Source organism: Triturus cristatus, chromosome 6 (assembly GCF_964204655.1).
Source record: "Triturus cristatus chromosome 6, aTriCri1.1, whole genome shotgun sequence".
NCBI classification, from domain to species: Eukaryota; Metazoa; Chordata; class Amphibia; order Caudata; family Salamandridae; genus Triturus; species Triturus cristatus.
Window position 1 is genome coordinate 953,773,273 of NC_140589.1, and position 18,415 is coordinate 953,791,687.

The 18,415-nt window shown below is 43.8% G+C and overlaps 1 protein-coding gene across 1 annotated transcript in view; it reads left to right on the top strand.

The window, feature by feature from the left end:
* Nucleotides 1-18,415, top strand: part of ACAT2 (acetyl-CoA acetyltransferase 2) — a 345,929-nt gene that overhangs the window by 106,135 nt on the left and 221,379 nt on the right. Inside the window, exons 3-5 of the mRNA XM_085611651.1 lie at nt 2,008-2,189; nt 3,770-3,887; nt 5,246-5,389. Coding sequence (XP_085467777.1) covers nt 2,008-2,189; nt 3,770-3,887; nt 5,246-5,389 — 444 coding nt within the window. The remainder of the gene's footprint in view (nt 1-2,007; nt 2,190-3,769; nt 3,888-5,245; nt 5,390-18,415) is intronic.

The following is an 18,415-nucleotide window of genomic DNA, read 5'->3' on the forward strand; positions in this document are numbered from 1 at the left end:
TGTACTGCTGGTGGTGTTGTGGACCTTACCCCCACTCACCTTAACTCCTTTATAGATGTATAAATATCACTTATGGAGCTTCCTAATGTGTCTGCAGGTGCAGGAATTGGAATAACATATACTGCAAAATAAATATAAGAGGCAAAAAAGGAAGCATAGAGAGTCATCAAATTATAAAGTTCTGAGCAGATGTCGAACCAGATTAGGAGAAAAACAAAACACCAAAAGTGAGTTTTTGAAACACACCAACGAGTTCTCTCTTCTAAATGAGTCTGTTAGAGAGTTCAGTATGTTGGTTTCCAAGTTGTAAAACCTTCCCTACTTGCGCTGTTGACAGCTGGGATTGAGATGGTTAGAATAATGCTTTAGTGGTGGATTTCAGTTCTGTGACTGACATAGGCAACAGATCAGTTATGAATGCATTTATTTATTGAGCACATGAAAATGATTCTCTTCTGCCATAAACATGTGTTGATCTCATCTGGCATTCAAGACACGATGCACCTGCTAAGTCTTGAGATGAACCTAAGTACAGTGTTTAGCGCAACCTGACATTCCTAGTTCACTTCTAGTCCTTCCATAAGTATAAGGAGTTGGCACAGTTCAAACTGGAGTTGACCAAGGCACCCATCGCTGAAGGGAGAACACAAGGTGGAAGATGTCGTATTCATTTAACCAATGCCACAGGAAAGAAGGTGGTCCTGGTCACATATGATACCAATGCTCTCATAGATGGCCATCAAGGAGCATCCCATAACTTTTCACATTGGTGTTACTATTCATATTATGTCCAAAAATACAAATGACTGACTCTCACTTCATCACTGCCCACGCTCCTGAATTGGCTTCTTTGGTTACATTATTACCATCCGTGTTTTTATATCAACAAGACTTGGTTAATATGTCACTTTGATTAGGGCTACCTTCAAATATACCGTCACCTGGGTATCGTCTGCATATGCCTCACCAGTGGGGTCAGTGGCATTTGAGGTGCCAAAGAATACAGTACCATAAAGCTATTTCTTTGGTTTGTTTTGCTTCGTCATAGTCTCGAACATTGACCCTTCATTCTCACCAAGCCTTCAATTAGGGTGGTACTTGATTGGCACAGAGCATACTGGGTCACCTCGCCTACTTTATTGTAAACTTGAATCAAAACACCTGGTAAACCTACGACCACAGCAAAGGAAACCTATTATTTGTGAAACCGAATCTAAATGATGATAAAAGGCTAAACTAGAACCACAATCTAATAATCATTGGAAATGCCAATAGGTCTTTTTACAAGCTGATGCAACGGTTATTTATTTTGTTTTTGTACTGTAAGGATATACCACATAAGAAAAAACTAAGAAAAAAGATAGTAAACTTGCCTCTGCCTTAACATGTACAATGTGCTTTGAATATAAAATGTAAATAAAACAAAAATATCAACCATTGCCGATAATTTGAATAAAACAATGGATGTGTTTTTGAGCAGGTGGGTAATGCACGTACAGGAAAATATGGTTATTTTAGTTGCAAATAAAAGATACTCTTGGTGCAATTTACTCGGTGTTGGGGACATAGGTTAAGCACACAAGGATTATATATATTTTTTAAAGGATAGTAAAGGTAAAGAAAAAAACATTGGCAACTAACACCAGCTACTAACATTATCTCTGGCCCTGTACTGCACTAGTTTTCAGGAGGGTGGGTAATTGTGATCAGACAGTTTGGCTCCAGTCACAGTGCAAGAGAGCCATTGGCTAATATGGACTAACTAACCCGTTGGCCCATGCTTGATGCTTTGATGGGCGGAAGCAAACCGTGAATGACAGTTGAACAGACCAGTGGATAAAGGGGGCTGGCTAGAGTATATGTGGAGAGACATAAAGGATTGTGTGAGAAGAACACTTTCATGAGATATCAGTGTGTAATGTTCTGAGTTCATTACTTATTTGGTGGTGGCTTTCCCAACATTAAGTATACCTTTCGTTTCCTCTTTCCTCCATTTGAATTGTGCAGGAATTGGTCAGAATCCTGTGCGTCAGGCCAGTGTAAGTGCTGGGATTCCATACTCTGTACCATCTTGGAGTTGCCAGATGATATGTGGGTCAGGCCTAAAAGCTGTGTGCCTCGGTGCTCAGGCAATCATGACCGGAGAGTCCAGTATCGTTGTGGCAGGTGGACTAGAGAACATGAGCCAGGTGAGCCTGTATCTTTGTGTGATTACATTGCTGACTAGATGCAAGGCCTTGTACTCTGTTTCAAACTTTTGTAAGCTTAACATTTTGCCGCACACTTGTTTCTCATCCTGTACCTAGCAGGAACTTGCTCCAGGTCTCCCTTTTGCTCTTTGTTCAACTCACTTGCCCTTTATTTGGCATCACTGCCAATGTTGATCCTTCATCCACTACTGTGGAGATGTGGGAAGGTCCTTTTCAGCAGCGTTTGTTGGTAACCGTAAACATCCTCCAATCGATGAGAGGTACTGACCTTGTATGAATTATTTTCAGTTATTGTTTTCTGGATTGCTAATTAACTTGAACAAAGAGCTAAACTAATTACTCTTACCTCTTAGTCCACAAAATCCTTACTCTGTTACCATGTATCTATTGGAAAAACTTCCACAAGTATTTCCTTTCACAAAGGCCTTGATTGCAAGTACCGCGGTTTGGAATGCAATATTTATTGTACCCAATGAAATATGACACCACAGGGTTTGCAATTTGTACGCACTATTTAGTGCTGTACAAACAAGCCCTCCAGACGTGTTTCAAAAACCGTTCTTTATTCCAGGTAAAATTAATGTCATCGCGCGTTTCGGCTCCTGCAAGCCTTAATTATATACACATATTAATGGCAGACTTATCCGATCTTTAAAAGCGTAGCCCCAAACAGTGAAGAAGGACCAGGACGCTCATATGTTGCTCTATTAAAAGTGGCAGTAACTCAATTCTTGTAAAGTTGTTATCAGATATATTGCATGAAGGCAGTGAATATTCTCGCCAATTCTTGCGCAGGCACTCAATTGCCATAGCCATCCTGAATTATTCTTACATGTATAATATTTAATGTTTTATTTTCACGCACCGGTTCTATGCCAGATCGTATCGGGTCTCCCTCTGCTCAGGAGCTGACTGATAACTTGCATCAGGACCTCACTGAAGTTCTTAAGGTGTTTGGCATTTGTAATAATGTTTGTAATTTGCTGTAGTTACTGTACTGAAAGAAGTCCTCAAATCTGTTGTGTGTGGCATGAGCTAAGGCTTGGCCACTTGAAGGATTGATAAAGTTGACCCAGGACAGGTCCTGCCCATCACTGTTCTGGAATATAAAAATAAATTGTCTTGAATACGGGCTTGGAACTGAGAGGTAGACTAACCTCTTGTTGAAGCATCCTCTAGAAAATGCAGTTGATTGTCCAGCTCACTTGCGTGTTGCAGCCAGTTTAATTATGTATGCCTCCTGTGTTGTCAGTTAACAGACAATTTCCTACGCATGAAATATGAAATTTACATTGAAGATCATTTCTTCTGTCCTGCTTATCTCCTGAATGTTTGCCATGATTTGGCCTATAAAGCTACATGTCGAAGATGTATTACTTTGAGGATTGATTGGCCAATTTTGCGGAAAATATTGATATGAGGAAAAAAGCAATAATATTCATGACAAGATCAAGCTTATTCATTTTCTTTAGGCAGAGTCACATTTTAGGGAGATTTAGAGTTACACAATTACATAGTCTGCTCCTGTGTTAAAAGATCTTTCCTTTTCGTGATTGCAGGCACCTCATTTACTGCAAATGCGAGCTGGGGTGAAAATGGGAGATGCACCTCTGCAGGACAGTATACTTATTGACGGTCTCAATGATGCTTTCTTTAAGTACCACATGGGAATTACAGGTAAGTGATGAACTTTTTACAGCTGCTGTCAAGAACCTTAGGAAACATATATATATACATATATATGAATCAGCAGTACGGACTGAACATAGAAATGTGAAGGGAACACACTCATCAACATGCGAGGATCTAGCTGTGCCCAATGGTATTAGTCATCTAGCTGAGCTTTTAGTACTTGTTCTGCTAGCTTCTAAGGCTAAATCTGAGTTTTCCTGGGCTCAACAGCAGTACATTCACTTTCCTTCTAATCGCTTTGTGCTGTTGCAATGTCTCGCCCACTTAACTGTTGTATTCTGAGGGGCCTCATAAGCCATGTCCTTCCACCAACACCTTAATCTTGGTGCTGGTCCACAGCATGCATGTGTTGATCAATTCTACCAATATACAAACCAACTTCGGATCCTCGGTCTGGGTTGTGACGAGAGACTCCCCTTGCCTCCATGCACGACCCTAGAGGATTGGGAAAAGGGTGCTGCTGCCACAGGCCAAGCAGAACTACTGATATCTTCCACCCTTTATTGCTTGGGGGATCCACTTATCTAGATATGACTGTGTCCTTTTCCCACATCAGTTGGCATGAGTGAACATCAACTCTGCCATCTTTAGTGTCTTGTAGCTCCCTTTGTGCCCTGGGCTGCATTCGCATGTCCCAGTTTTTGCAGCTAAGATGCGCCATCGGGAAGTATCTGTCTCTGAGATGCTGCTGCTGATGGGGTCTCCTGTGGCCCTCCCAGACTGCTGTCATGCTTGGAATTTATTTGAAACTGGAGAGGGAGATGAAGGGACAGGTGGAGGGGCTTACCTTCTCCACTTGCCAAAGCCACTTTGCTCACTGTTGCCATCACCAACTATCTCACGTCAGCTCCCCTTCTAGAGTCTGACACCCCAGGACTGGAACAAATCCCCGAGGGAGATTGACAACTCAAAAGGAGCTAGAATCATGCCCAGAGTTCAGAGGGAACACCCATCTTCCCAACTGCTAGGCCACATGTCCCTCAGTTTACATGTTTTTTAATTAGGTAGTTGCTTGAGTCAAAGTCTTGAAGTTGGTATAAATTCATGAATTCAGACTGATTTTTTTATTTCTCATGATTTTACCCAGTTTTTCTTTGAGAAGTATATTAGACTTGATGTACTAAAGTAAATGCTTTCCTCTGTGTTCGCCTCTCTCACAGTTTGTCATAGTGCGATAGAACATAATCCACTTTCTTGGAATAGTGTTTGAGAATGTAATGTTACATGACGTTTGTTTTCCTTGTCAAATTGCATTTCACAGCTCAGTCACAATTGTATGTACAGATTGGTCTTGAGTTTGTAATCCTTGGTGCGTGTTCTTCTTTTTTTCTTTTTTTGTGTAGCGGAGAATGTAGCCAAACAGTGGAAGATTAGCAGAGAGGACCAAGACAAATACTCTGTGAATTCTCAGCATAAAGCCGAAGAAGCACAGAATTCTGGATACTTTGATAAAGAAATTGTGCCTGTTACCGTTCCTTCAAGAAAAGGTATGCCTGCAAGAGGACATGGCTGACTTTGCAGATGCTTGTAGCTGCTGTTAACTGCTCTGATACCAAAAGAGTTTTTTATTTTATTGTTTAGTTTCTTTTTTTGTGTGTGATTGAGCCTGTAGATCACCTGTAGCATAGCCCCAGGAATGATACTCAGGCAGTGTTAATTCACCATAGGGTGACAAGGAAGCTCCAGATGCTGTTTAACTTTAGCAACTACCTGTGGATGTGAAAATAAGGTGTTTCATCAGACAGTCTTACAGTTGTAGTGGCCTCGGAATTCAGTGGTGACTTGAGTTATCTGATGCGGACGGAAATGAGGGAGTCAAGAATAGGGACACCAATAAGCCGTGTTTGGCCCTTTGCTACAGCACATTCCATTGAGGATGGGCTTTCACGCTGCAAACATTGTGTTTACAGCATGTGCATTGCTGATCACTAGCTATGCACCTTCTAGGTTGTTAGGTGTTTGAGTCATCACCTTTTCGTCCTGATGGCCCTATGTCCCTAGGACTGGAGTTTAGAGTACATCAACCTTTATTTATTTGGACTACCATCTGTCTCTGAAATACTTATGTGCCGATTGATTCATTCAATGCCGTGGCCCCCCTACTCTGTTAGAACCAATTGTCAGGAACAGCCTAGCATACATCACTGTGTTGCATTGCCTGGTCACACCCCTTGCTACATCCCATTTTCTGAGCACTTTGACATTTCTGATATCTCTATTGCATCCTTAACCTATATCATTTTTTATTATTATTAAAGTGACCGCTCTGTCACACTGTACACCACCATATGCCCAAGAACCACTGCGTCATAAGAAATGTATGTGTATATATATATATATAGATGGATGGATGGATGGATGGATGGATGGATGGATGTTCGAGGTATATGGGCTGCAGATCACACACTAGTGCATAGATCGCCATCTGGTGGTGGGCCCGGATGATTGCACTTTGTTGTTGTCCTAGAAGAGTCTTTGTATGGTAGGTGACTCCTCTTCTGGAGCATAGTGTGCATGGGCATCGACTCCATCTTCAGATGGTTTTTTTCTGCCATCGGGCTCGGATGTGAATGTCGCTCCCGCTCGGCTTTGTTACCGATCTCATTTCGACACGCATTCCTTGATTCCTACCGTCTATATTGTTTTCGAGACTTCCTTATACACACGTCTCGAACAACCTTCACTTCTCGATTCCGGTGCTCGTCGAGGGCCGTTGGACCCAACTGCGCCATTGGGCCTTCGGCTCATGGAAAGAACACCATTCAAGAAGTGCCCTCGGTGTGGACACAAATTCCCCCACACTGATCTACATGAGGTGTACTATACTGTGCTTGTCCCCAGAGCACGAAAGCCGATATTGCCTGGCCTGTGCTTCGTTCTGTTCGAAAAAGACAATCCGAGACCGTCAAGCTCGGAGAGTCATGGCACAATTGTCTTCATCGGCACCAGACACCCTCGTCCAGGAGACTCCAGTCCAACCGGAGTCCGAACAAGAAGAACAGCAGGAAGAAGTCATTGTTTCCGAAGCAGAGGATTCAGCTTCCGGAGCCGACGAGCAGGCAGAAGATGACGATCCCCTTCCAGCCGGTCAGCGGGTCATAAGTACAGACATCGACCCTCTTGATACCCCCACACCGCTTGAGGCTTCGGTTCCACCTCCACCTTCGGGCCCAGGTGCACACTGATCACAAACTTCCAATGCCCCGCCTTTGGGCCCGGCAGCGAAGACTCTCAAAAAGCATCTAGGCGACTCGGGCTCGAGTCAGCCTCCAGTCAATCCCGATAAACAGAAGGTTTTTAAACCGAAAGTGAAACCTATACAAACTCCGGCACCTAAAACTGTCAAACTAAACCCAAGTCCGACACCAAAGCAAACTTCGGCACCAAAGCAAACTTCGGCTCCTAAAACTGTCGACCCGAAACTCGCTTCGGAACCAACAACTCCAGATCCGGAAAAAATCTCTGATCCGAAGAAAAAACTCGAACCGAAAAACGCTTCCGACCACAAGTTTTCGGAACCGAAACCACAATCTACTCCTTAGACTGTACTAAACATTGTTAAACCCAGCAAACAACTCGATCCCAAACATGACAGGCCGGTTCCGAGAAAGGATTCTCCCATAGAAGAGCTTTTCCGTCCAGACACAAAGCAAAAGACTCTTCTTATTCACCCAAAGACTGGACATATCATCACTACACCTGGAAACTGGAACCTCCTCCCACAGTCCCTCTCAAAAAACATGCTCAAACTTCTCCCATAAGAGTACCTTAACCACTTCCAGAAGTGCCAGACCCTTACATTTCCCCCACACACTCACCACTCATCCCACACAGCCCTGCACCAGCAGATGACGATGAGGGTGATATTTTTGGGGAGGCAGAAGATGAGCAACCTTTAGATGATCCAGATGATATTACTGGCCCATCTGATGATCCTTGGGATGTCTACAATGCACCAGATGCCCTGGATCTACCCCAAGATGACTCATACCCTTCTAGGACATCTCCTCCAGATGACACCATAGGGTTCACACAACTCATTCACAGAGCAGCAGCCTTTTATGGGGTCGATCTCCATACTGATCCAGTGGATGGCGACTTCCTTATCGACACACTATTACCCTCTCATAAGAACACAACCATCTTACCAATACTTAAAGGGGTTATAAAACACGCACCAGACGTATTTAAAGATCCCGTCAGGGCCAGGGTAATTAATCCCAGGTTGGAGAAAAAAATGCAAAGCCGCTCCAACTGACAGCCTATATCAAGGGCCATCTACCATTAGACTCTTTAGTGGTCTCCAACGCATGAAAAAGAGCTAACGTCTGGAGAATCGCCAACACCCAAGCTCTGTTGGCAAGATACGATAGGGTTCACTACGATGAGCTTGAAACCCTTATACAACATCTACCAGACAAATACAAGACCAGGGCTACTGATTTGATACAGGAAGGGAAGGTCATTACTAACACTTCCATCCGTTCGCTCTAGATGCTGCTGACACAGCCTCAAGGGCAATAAATACCGGCCTACTTTTACGCAGGCATGTCTGGCTGCGTATTTCTGGTTTTAAACCAGAAGTACAAACCAGTATTCTCAACCAACCCTTTGACCAACAACATCCGTTTGGTCCCACGGTGGATACCTCTCTCGAAAAAAATGAAAAGGGACACCGAGACTGCAAAATCCAAGGGTGCTTTACAAAATTAAACTCCCAGAGCATCCTTTAGTCGCTCCTCGTACAGGGGCGCCTCAACAACTTTTCCTACCAACACTCTTCTTACAAAACTCCCACCCAATCCCTGCCCAATAGAGGTTATTACAGAGGAGGATACAGAGGCAACAATACTAAAGGTAGAGGCAGAGGTAACAACACCCGTACCACCTCTGCCCCCAAACAGTGACTTTTCTCCCCGCCCCAGACCATTCCACTCCTGTCGGTGGGAGATTACAACAGTTTCTACCTGTCTGGAACTCAATCACAACGCTTCCACTCCTCCAACAATACCACCCAAACAGCATCCCATGTCACAAGAGCATCTCACACTCCTAAAACAGGAGGTCGTCGCTCTACTGAACAAACAGGCAATAGAACCAGTTCCACTACACCATCAAAACACTGGGGTTTACTCTCTGTATTTCCTTATTCCCAAAAAAGACGGCTCCCTCAGACCCATAATGGACCTGAGACCCCTGAACCTTTACATACAGTCAGATCACTTCCATATGGTCACATTACAGCAGGTCCTTCCTCTGTTAAAACAAGGCGATTTCCTTGCTACCCTAGATCTCAAGGACGCCTACTTTCACATTCCCATTCACCAAGCTCACAGGAAGTACCTTCGGTTTGTAGTGGACAGTCAGCATTACCAATTCTAAGTCCTCCCCTTTGGAGTCACTACAGCACCCCAAGTCTTCACAAAGTGTCTCGCGGTAGTAGCAGCACACTTGAGAAGAGAAAACATCCATGTCTTCCCATATCTGGACGACTGGTTATTAAAAGCCAAGTCATACCAGCAATGCGTCCAGCACACACACAAGACCATTCACCTCTTACACAAACTCGGTTTCACTATAAACAAAACAAAGTCGCACCTCCAACCATCCCGGTCTCACAACAGAAGCTACTCCACATAAACCATCTGGAGTTGCTAGCCATTTTTCTAGCTCTAAAATCTTTTCAAAATTACCTATCAGGCAAGGCTGTCTTAGTCTGCACAGACAATATGACAGCCATGTACTACATTCAAAAACAGGGAGGAACACACTACTTGCAGCTCTCCTGGCTCGCGCAGAGCATATGGAGGTGGGCCATTCCTCAAAACATCTACCTACTAGCTGGACATCTACCAGGAGTTCAAAATCAGGTTGCAGATCTGTTAAGTCGTCAGAGACAACAGATTCACGAGTGGGAACTTCATCCGCAAGTTCTTCAACCTTTCTTTCAAGTATGGGGACAGCCACAAAAAGATCTGTTCGTCACACACCTAAACTCCAAATGCCCAAGCTTTGCCGCCAGGTATCCCACCCGTTGTCCAAAGGCAATGCGATATGGATGAGTTGGTCAGGCAGATTTGCGTACGCTTTTCCGCCTCTCCCACTCATTCCGTTAGTGGTGCTCAAGCTGCAGCAGCACTCCCTCACACTGATTCTCATTGCACCAACATGGGCAAGGCAACCGTGGTAAACCACACTACTAGAACTCTCAGTGGTACCACATCATAAACTGCAACTCTCACCACACCTGTTAACACAGAACCAGGGAGAGATCATGCATCTGGACCCCATGCAGCTCAACCTAGCAGTTTGGCTCCTGAGGTCTTAGAATTTGGATATCTCAAACTCCCATCTGATTGCATGAACGTTATCAAAGAAGCTAGACGTCCCACCACTAGAGCTTGCTCTGCAGCTATGTGGAAAGGATTTGTTATATATTGCACCAATAACAACATCAACCCACTAGATGTTTCCATCCAGAACATCATATGCTACTTACTGCATCTCCACAAATGCAGTTCAGCATACTCCTCAATCAGGTTACATCTTGCTGCTATAGCAGCTTACCTTCAAAACAGACAGCATCTATCATTATTCAAAGTTCCTGCCATCAAAGCCTTCATGGAAGGTCTCAAAAGAATAATTCCTCCCAGGGTACCACCCTCCCCTGTATGGAACCTCAACATTGTTCTCACCAGGCTCATGGGTCCTCCATTTGAGCCTTTGCATAGGTGTGAATTACAATTTCTTTCATGGAAAGTTGCGTTTCTAGTAGCTATTCCATCACTCAGAAGGGTGAGTGAGATCCAGGCACTAACAGTTCAAGAAACATTCTTGCAACTCCATCACAACAAGGTGGTTCTAAGGACAAATCCCAAATTCCTTCCAAAAGTCATTTCACCATTCCATCTCAATCAGTCTGTTGCGTTGTCAGTATTCTTTTCCCAACCTCAAACAGTTGCTGAGAGAGCTCTCCATACATTATATGTTAAAAGAGCTCTCCCCTACTATATTGATAGGACAAAGCCATTTTGTAAAACAAAGAAGCTTTTTGTGTCCTTTTCTCCTCCACACAAAGGTAATCCCATCTCAAAAACTGGGATTACAAGGTGGATTGTTAAATGCATTCAAATTTGCTACCAAAAAGCAAAACGCACTCTATCCATTTCCCCCTAGGGCTCATTCCACCCGTAAACTAGGGGCATCTATGGCATTTTTAGGGAACAGTCCCTTAGATGATATCTGCAAAGCTACATGATCTACACCACACACATTCACAAAGCACTACTGTGTAGATGTGCAAGCAAAACAACAAGCTAGTGTGGGCCAGGCTGTACTCAAAACACTATTTCAAACCACTGCAACTGATACTGGTACTCTCCGCTAAGGGTGAGAACTGCTATGCAATCTATGCACTAGGGTGTGATCTGCAGCCCATATGCCTCAAACGGAAAATGCTACTTACCTGTATGCATCTGTTCTTGGCATGTAGGGCTGCAGATTCACACACGCCCACCCGCCTCCCCGGCTACCTCCATCTGTTCCGGTAATATCTTAGTAGATACACTATACATGGACATCTCTTTCTGTTCTTTCACAACTACATCATTTCCCGTAATGGCGAAAAACAATCTGAAGATGGAGTCGATGCCCATGCTCACTATGCTCCAGAGGAGGAGTCGCCTACCATACAAAGACTCTTCCAGGACAACAACAAAGTGTAATCATCCGGCCCACCACCAGATGGCGATCTATGCACTAGTGTGTGAATTTGCAGCCCTACATGCCAAGAACAGATGCATACTGGTAAGTAGCATTTTATATATATATATATATATATATATCACTTTCTCATACACAAAATAGCGCATCAGGATTACCAGCCTGGGTTGTGATTGATACATAAAACACACTCAACTGTAGCTGAGCAATGGACAAACTGCTACCCAAAATAAAGGAAAGTGAAACATTCCTACACAGCACCTGCCGTTAGATATAATTAATTATAAAAATCTTTCAAGCTCAATCTCCATTTTTCTTTCACACAAACCTAAACAAACCACTTCTGAACTAGACGTTAAACAAACCAAACACCATCAGAATTAATTGATGACACTCCTCCGGGTACAAAAAGGTATGATGGTATGTGTCAAAAACACACCAATAAGATACCTGTTGTTGGTCTCAAGCAAACAATGTTCCATGTTGCAAAAGTATGGAAAAGAAGTACAGAGGTTAAATGCTTGTGTGTGTGTGTGTGTGTGTGTGTGTGTGTGTGTGTGTGTGTGTGTGTGTATATATATATATATTACCTACTGGCGGTCGCCAGTAGGTAGTTATAGTTAGGACCCTGTTTCCATAGGAAATCCGCAACATTCTATTTGGAATAACTTTGGCGCCGGTCGACGAATCCTCGCGAAATTTTCAAAATAGGTGGGGCGCTCCGCTCCGCTCCTACCCTGAAAGTCTCGGGGGGATTCGTCAAGCAGGGGCCGAGAAAAAAGGGGGGTCCCAAAACGCGTTTTCCCCATGCATTTTTCCATAGGACCTTTAGACACAGCTACAGCCCGAACGGCTGAACAGAATTACTTGAAATTTGGCAGAGAGGTAGCCATAAGGTCAAGGAAGTGCCTTTTGCAGGTCTGGTGTAAATCTGTTCAGTATTTCCTGAGAAAATAGCATTTAAAAGCATATATATATGTGGGCGGAGCCTAACCACACATCTCATCCTGAGATCTGATTGGCTGTCAGCACTTCATCCAAGAAGTGTTGGCAGCCATCTTGGGACCAATATACATGATAGCACCTCATTAAAAAGCATTGCAGTTAATAGAAGGTTTTAAAACTTTAGTTACATTAAAAATCATTTGTTGATGGTACCATACTCATTTTAGGAATTGTGGTGTGTTCTAAGGTGATTTCACCATGTGAAAAAGCCTTCTGCTGGGATATCATGATTGAGAGAAAAATATTTTCTCATGCTTTTACCACAGAGGTTTGGAAGGTGATCTATAGGCTAAACTGAGAGCTTATTTTCTGTAAATTCACATTATCTTTCTCAGTCATGTGAGAATGAAGTCTGACATTCTCAGTAAAACATGTACATCCAACAAGGGCAGAGACTGTCAGTTGATTCCTTTGTGTTCTACTGCAGCTTCCCAGAGTGTTCCAAAGAACTACTAGAGCGCTAACAGTCCTACTTATGATAAACGTATGGCACACCTGAAGCCATCTTGCTTGGATTAAAGTGGTAACTCTTAAAACATTTAATTTAAAAAGGAACAAAATGAGGGGGTTCATTTTTCCATAAAAAGTATGATTAGTGCTGCAGAAAGAAAAAGTAGGGCACATTTTGAGTGACTTCTCAAATCCTCTTCTATTTCATTAAAAAATTCTGACATGCAGACTGAAACATGCACTTTCAATACCAGCAGCAGTTTTCCCTGGTGAGCAGTAGCTTTACTACAGTGATCTAATGAGCAAAAAGAGTGCTAACATTCTGAATTTATGGCAAATGTGTGACACATCTGAATGCCTTCTTGATGGAATCAAAGTAAAAAACTGAAAGTATTTCCTACTGAGGAGACTGCAGTAAATGAGGAAATTAGGAAACTTCATAACAAATAAGTCTCCCAAGATGGCCACCAGAGACAAAAGAGCCCAAATGTAGCCCAAATATCACCCAGATGTAGCCCAAGTATAGCCCAATGACAGAATGTCCCAGAATGTTCTTAAAAACAACTAGAGCGCTTACTGTCTTCATTATGACAAAAGTATGGCACACCTGAAGCCATCTTGATTGGAATAAACTGGTAACACTTAAAACATTTAATTTAAAAAGGAACACAATGAGGAGGTTCATTTTGCCATAGAAATTATGATTAATGCTGAAGAAAGAAAATGAGGGCACATTTTGAGTGACTTCTCAAATCCTCTTCTATTTCATTAAAAAATTCTGACATGCAGACTGAAACATGCACTTTTAATACCAGGAGCAGACTTCCATGGTGCAGTAGTTTTACTACAGTGATCTAATGAGCAACTAGAGTGCTAACATTCAGAATTTATGGCAAATGTGTGACATATCTGAATACCTTCATGATGGAATCAAAGTAAAAAACTGAAAGCATTTCCTACTGAGAAGACTGCAGTACATGAGGAAATTAGGAAACTTCATAACAAATAAATCTCCCAAGATGGCCACCGGAGACAAAAGAGCCCAAATGTAGCCCAAAATCACCCAGATGTAGCCCAAATATAGCCCAATGACAGAAGTGTGCAAAACACTTATTATTTTGTGTTTTTGCAGTGTTATATAGTGCAGACTTGTCAGGTATTGGAGTGATTTACATGAGCATTGGTTACATCACACAAGAACTAATTCATTTTGGTTGTAGACATGGGGAGACTAAGTGATTTGACCAGAATCACAGAATGTCGAGCTGAAGCAGAAACTTCAACCTGGTTCCCCAGTTGCAAAGTCTGCAGTTCTGGAAGTAACACCACATCCTCTCCCCTAAGTGCAACATTTAATCAAGTGGTCAACTGGATAAAAAAACATAAAGATAACAATTTAAAAGTGCTTTGTCGCTATTTGAAAACTCAGAAAATATGTCCTTATTTTAGTCTTTTAGAGCACTAACCATAATTTTGATGCCAATAAGACCCTCTCATATATGTAATTTCTAAAGGAAATGCTCTAGGTATTACAGTTTTGATTATATCAAGATGATGTCAGGCGTTCCACACTTTTGTAATAAATATAGAATGTTAGCAATCTAGTTGTTCATTAGGATACTGTTGAGAGGCAGAGGCCAGGGGCACGGACTCTGAAAATTGAAGGCAGGTAGGAGGGTGCAAAGGCAACAATTTAACCACACTGAGCAGGCAGGAAGGGCCGTGGAAGCACAACAGACTATGGAGGGCAGTGGAAAGGGGGGCAGGGGCAACAAACCAACAATACAGGACTTGCAAGAGAGGCTGTTGGAGGGAATATCTATTACGGGTCAAGGAAGCTAGGGGCGGTCCCCAGATCCCCGGGAGCCACCACAGAACTGAGCAGGAGAGTGAGTCAGGGACAAAAGGGGCACCTTAATTTGAGCCGGGGTGCCTAGGAACGCTTGCTCCAAAAATGAAGAAAACAGACATCTGAGACATGGAATTGGAGGCAGAATACAATGGCAGTTTAATGAGAAGATGCAACTTCAAGGAAACCGCAGAATAGAGACATAAAGTACAAAATACAGAATCCAGATAATCATACAGCTGTCATAATATTCTCTGTATCTCAATTAATGTACTGACAGAGAGAGAGAGAAAACACATCTATAAATGCATCATGAGAAACAAGTTACACCAAGGAAAATGTTACCTAGGAACACTCACGTTTACTCTTAGAGCAAGCATTCCTGCAATTACAATACAAAATCTTTTAAATGCAAAAGTAAAGAGAACAATGGTTAAACATAACATGACATTTCATATAGGTAAAATAGAATAAGATACTTCAAGCAAAGCAGAGCAAGACATTTTAAGCAAAGGAAGACAAGAGCTCCCAGCTCTTGGGGAAAACCTGCACTGCCTGTTAACCTACATACAGACGGCGAGGTAGTCCGTCGATATCTGTGGGTGCTCCCTTTTTATATCATTTTGTGGGCTCCTTTGCACGCTACATCTACCTACGTATGCTACCCAAAAGCTTCGTCTGCAGATTTTACCAGACATTTCGTCATTTACCCACTGAATGCTGACAATGGACTGGGTGAAAAGGTCAGTCTCTCAGGCCAATCGCTTATCGTAAGTTCCATAGAGCAAGCAGAAAATAATGGGTATTGTACGGGAATTCAATATATTCATGTATAAAATCTCCTCAGTTCTCCTAACTTGACGCTCTGCGGTTGCCACTTCCTTAAAAGCGGGAAACCTGCCCAGGAAGCAAGTACCAGTCCAGGATGCAGCCTACTGTATGTCGACAGCTTCAGGGGGATGTTGAACTTTGATACCGAGCACGGAGCACTCGGGTAGGGTGGGGGCTACTAGTTTGGATCAGAAGGCCTCGCAGACCTGCCTTCAGACTGCTATACACTAAAATTGCAGAGCTATGGTCAATTTAACAAAGAGGCCTACATATTGAACAGAAGGGCCTACACAGGGGTTTTATGCTGGCTGAGTGGTAAGGATGTCTCAGGATAATTATATAGCAACACAGGACCCGCTGGTCAATTTAATACGGCCTACAAATGCAGCTGGCAGGGCAAGGACAAGGGTCTCATACTTCAGGTGTGGACAGAACGGGCCAGGGGCCCCCTGTGATACAAAATCTACCCTCCTTCAAGGCTGTGGCAATGTAATAGACCATTGTGGGCAGAAGGAAGAGGCAATGGTAGTACAACCATACATGCCAACAGACCCGATTCAGCCAGGAAACGTCCAATGTTTTTAAGCTCAAATGGGCTTTATTTGATCTGTCTCCTGTCTACAATATCCTCTTTTTCAATGTAACTCAAAGGGGAAAATCAATACCCCAGTTTTTTTTCAAAATCTCCCTCTTACCAAGTTCAAAATGTTCGCAAGTATGGTACATTGGATCATGGAAGGAAATGGGATAGGGACATGGACTTGGATAACAGAGGACAGGAGGGACATGGAGAGGTGCACCAAACTGACCCTGCAGGGCAGGCATCAGGGTTTGCAGCAGCACAATACACCACACAGGGCATGCAGGACGGGAGTGCAGCACAACAATCCATAGAAAGCAAGAGGGAGGGGACAGGACCATGCACATGGACAACCGAGAACAGAGGGGCAAGAGGCAATGGTAGCTAGCTGACCATAATGGACAGACAGGAGAGAAAGCTGCAGCATAACAGACCATAAAGGGCAGGAGGGACGGATCAGGGGCATTACAATGGAACAGACAAGCCAGGAGGGAGGGAGTAGGGCTGGGGGCAAGGGGGCAGGGCAGGAGCAGCAAGATAGCCATGGAGGTCAGGCAGGATGGGCACTAGAAGCAAGACACACCATGAAGAGCAACAGTGAGACTGTGATGGCATACACACAGACCATGGAGGGAAGGTGGGAGGGGGTCAGGGGCAGCTAACTGACCACACAGGGAAGGTGGGAGGGGCCATGGCAGCACAGAAGACCATGCATGGCAAGTGGGAGGGTTAGTGGCAGCACAATGGCTATGATGGGCAAGAAGGAGGGTGGAGGGGCATGCACAAAGGACGATGGAGGATAGAAGGGAGGGTCAGGACCTGTGCACAGACAAGAAAGTTCAGGGGAAGGGACCTCACAACAGACCACACGGGGCAGGCAGGAGGAGCAGTTGCAGCACAACAGACCAGGGAGGGCAGAAGGGTGTGGCAGTACAATGGACCATGTAGGACAGGAGGAAGAGGATAGGGGCATGGCATGTGGACAGGCAGGGTGGAGGTGGCAGGGACAGGTTACAGTCATCTGACAATGCTAGGCAGGTGGGAGGGGAGTGGCAGCTCAACAGAACACTCAGAGTAGATAGGAGTGGCAGGTCCATGGGACATGGTGGGCAAAAAGGATGGAGCAGGGGCATGCACAAAGACATCGGAGGGCAGGGGGAAGGAGAATAGGGGCAGCAAGCTAAGCACAGAGTTTAAGCAGGAGGTCAATGATGGGGCATAGAATTGGGCAATGGAGGGCAGGAGGAGTGGACTGGTACATCATACTAAATTGAGGGCAGTGGCAGCACATCAGACCATGCATGGCAGGAGGGAGGAGGCTAGTCCATGGATTCACACAACAGAGGATAGGGAGGAAGGGGATGGGGCAGCAAGCTAACTGTTCAGAGAAGGCGGGTATTAGGAACTTTATTGTTTTTAAAACATTGTGTCTGTGCGAACTACTTAAAATATGAACAAGTATGCAGCATAATCTCACTTTTATTCAGGAAGAAGTGGACGTTTGTGACTGTGACTCCGGGCTCACTTGGCAGAAACACCCCCTGACCCTCCACCCCCTATCGCAAAATGTAATGCCCGTGAAAAGGGTAGGTGAACACAGTGTTATATAGAACATAGTCCTGAGAGCACGATTGAAAATGAAAACTAGATATAGTGTATGGTATAAACTATGCACCAAAAAGTGTGATATAAGATGAACCAGGCGTGAAATATAATATGCAATACATTGTGCGCAATGACAGATTCATTGGAGAGCGCGAGATAGCACAGGCACTAGCGCGTGCTATGCGATATGCGCCTTGGAGTGTAATATGCACATGGCAGTGTTGTGTAACCTAACTAGTCTCTAAAGTTGTAATATAAAATATGTGCTGGGGAGTGTAACGTTGCATATGCACTGTGACAAAGATATGGATCCCAGATTGTAATATGTATGGCATAGCACTGTGCGTTATAACATAGGCATCCAGAAAGGCACGTTAGATGGGGCAATATAACCCGTGCGAAGACAAGTGTGGCATGACATATTCACGGGGTGGTGTTACAGTGCACATGGGCTAGAGAGTGTCACAGCAT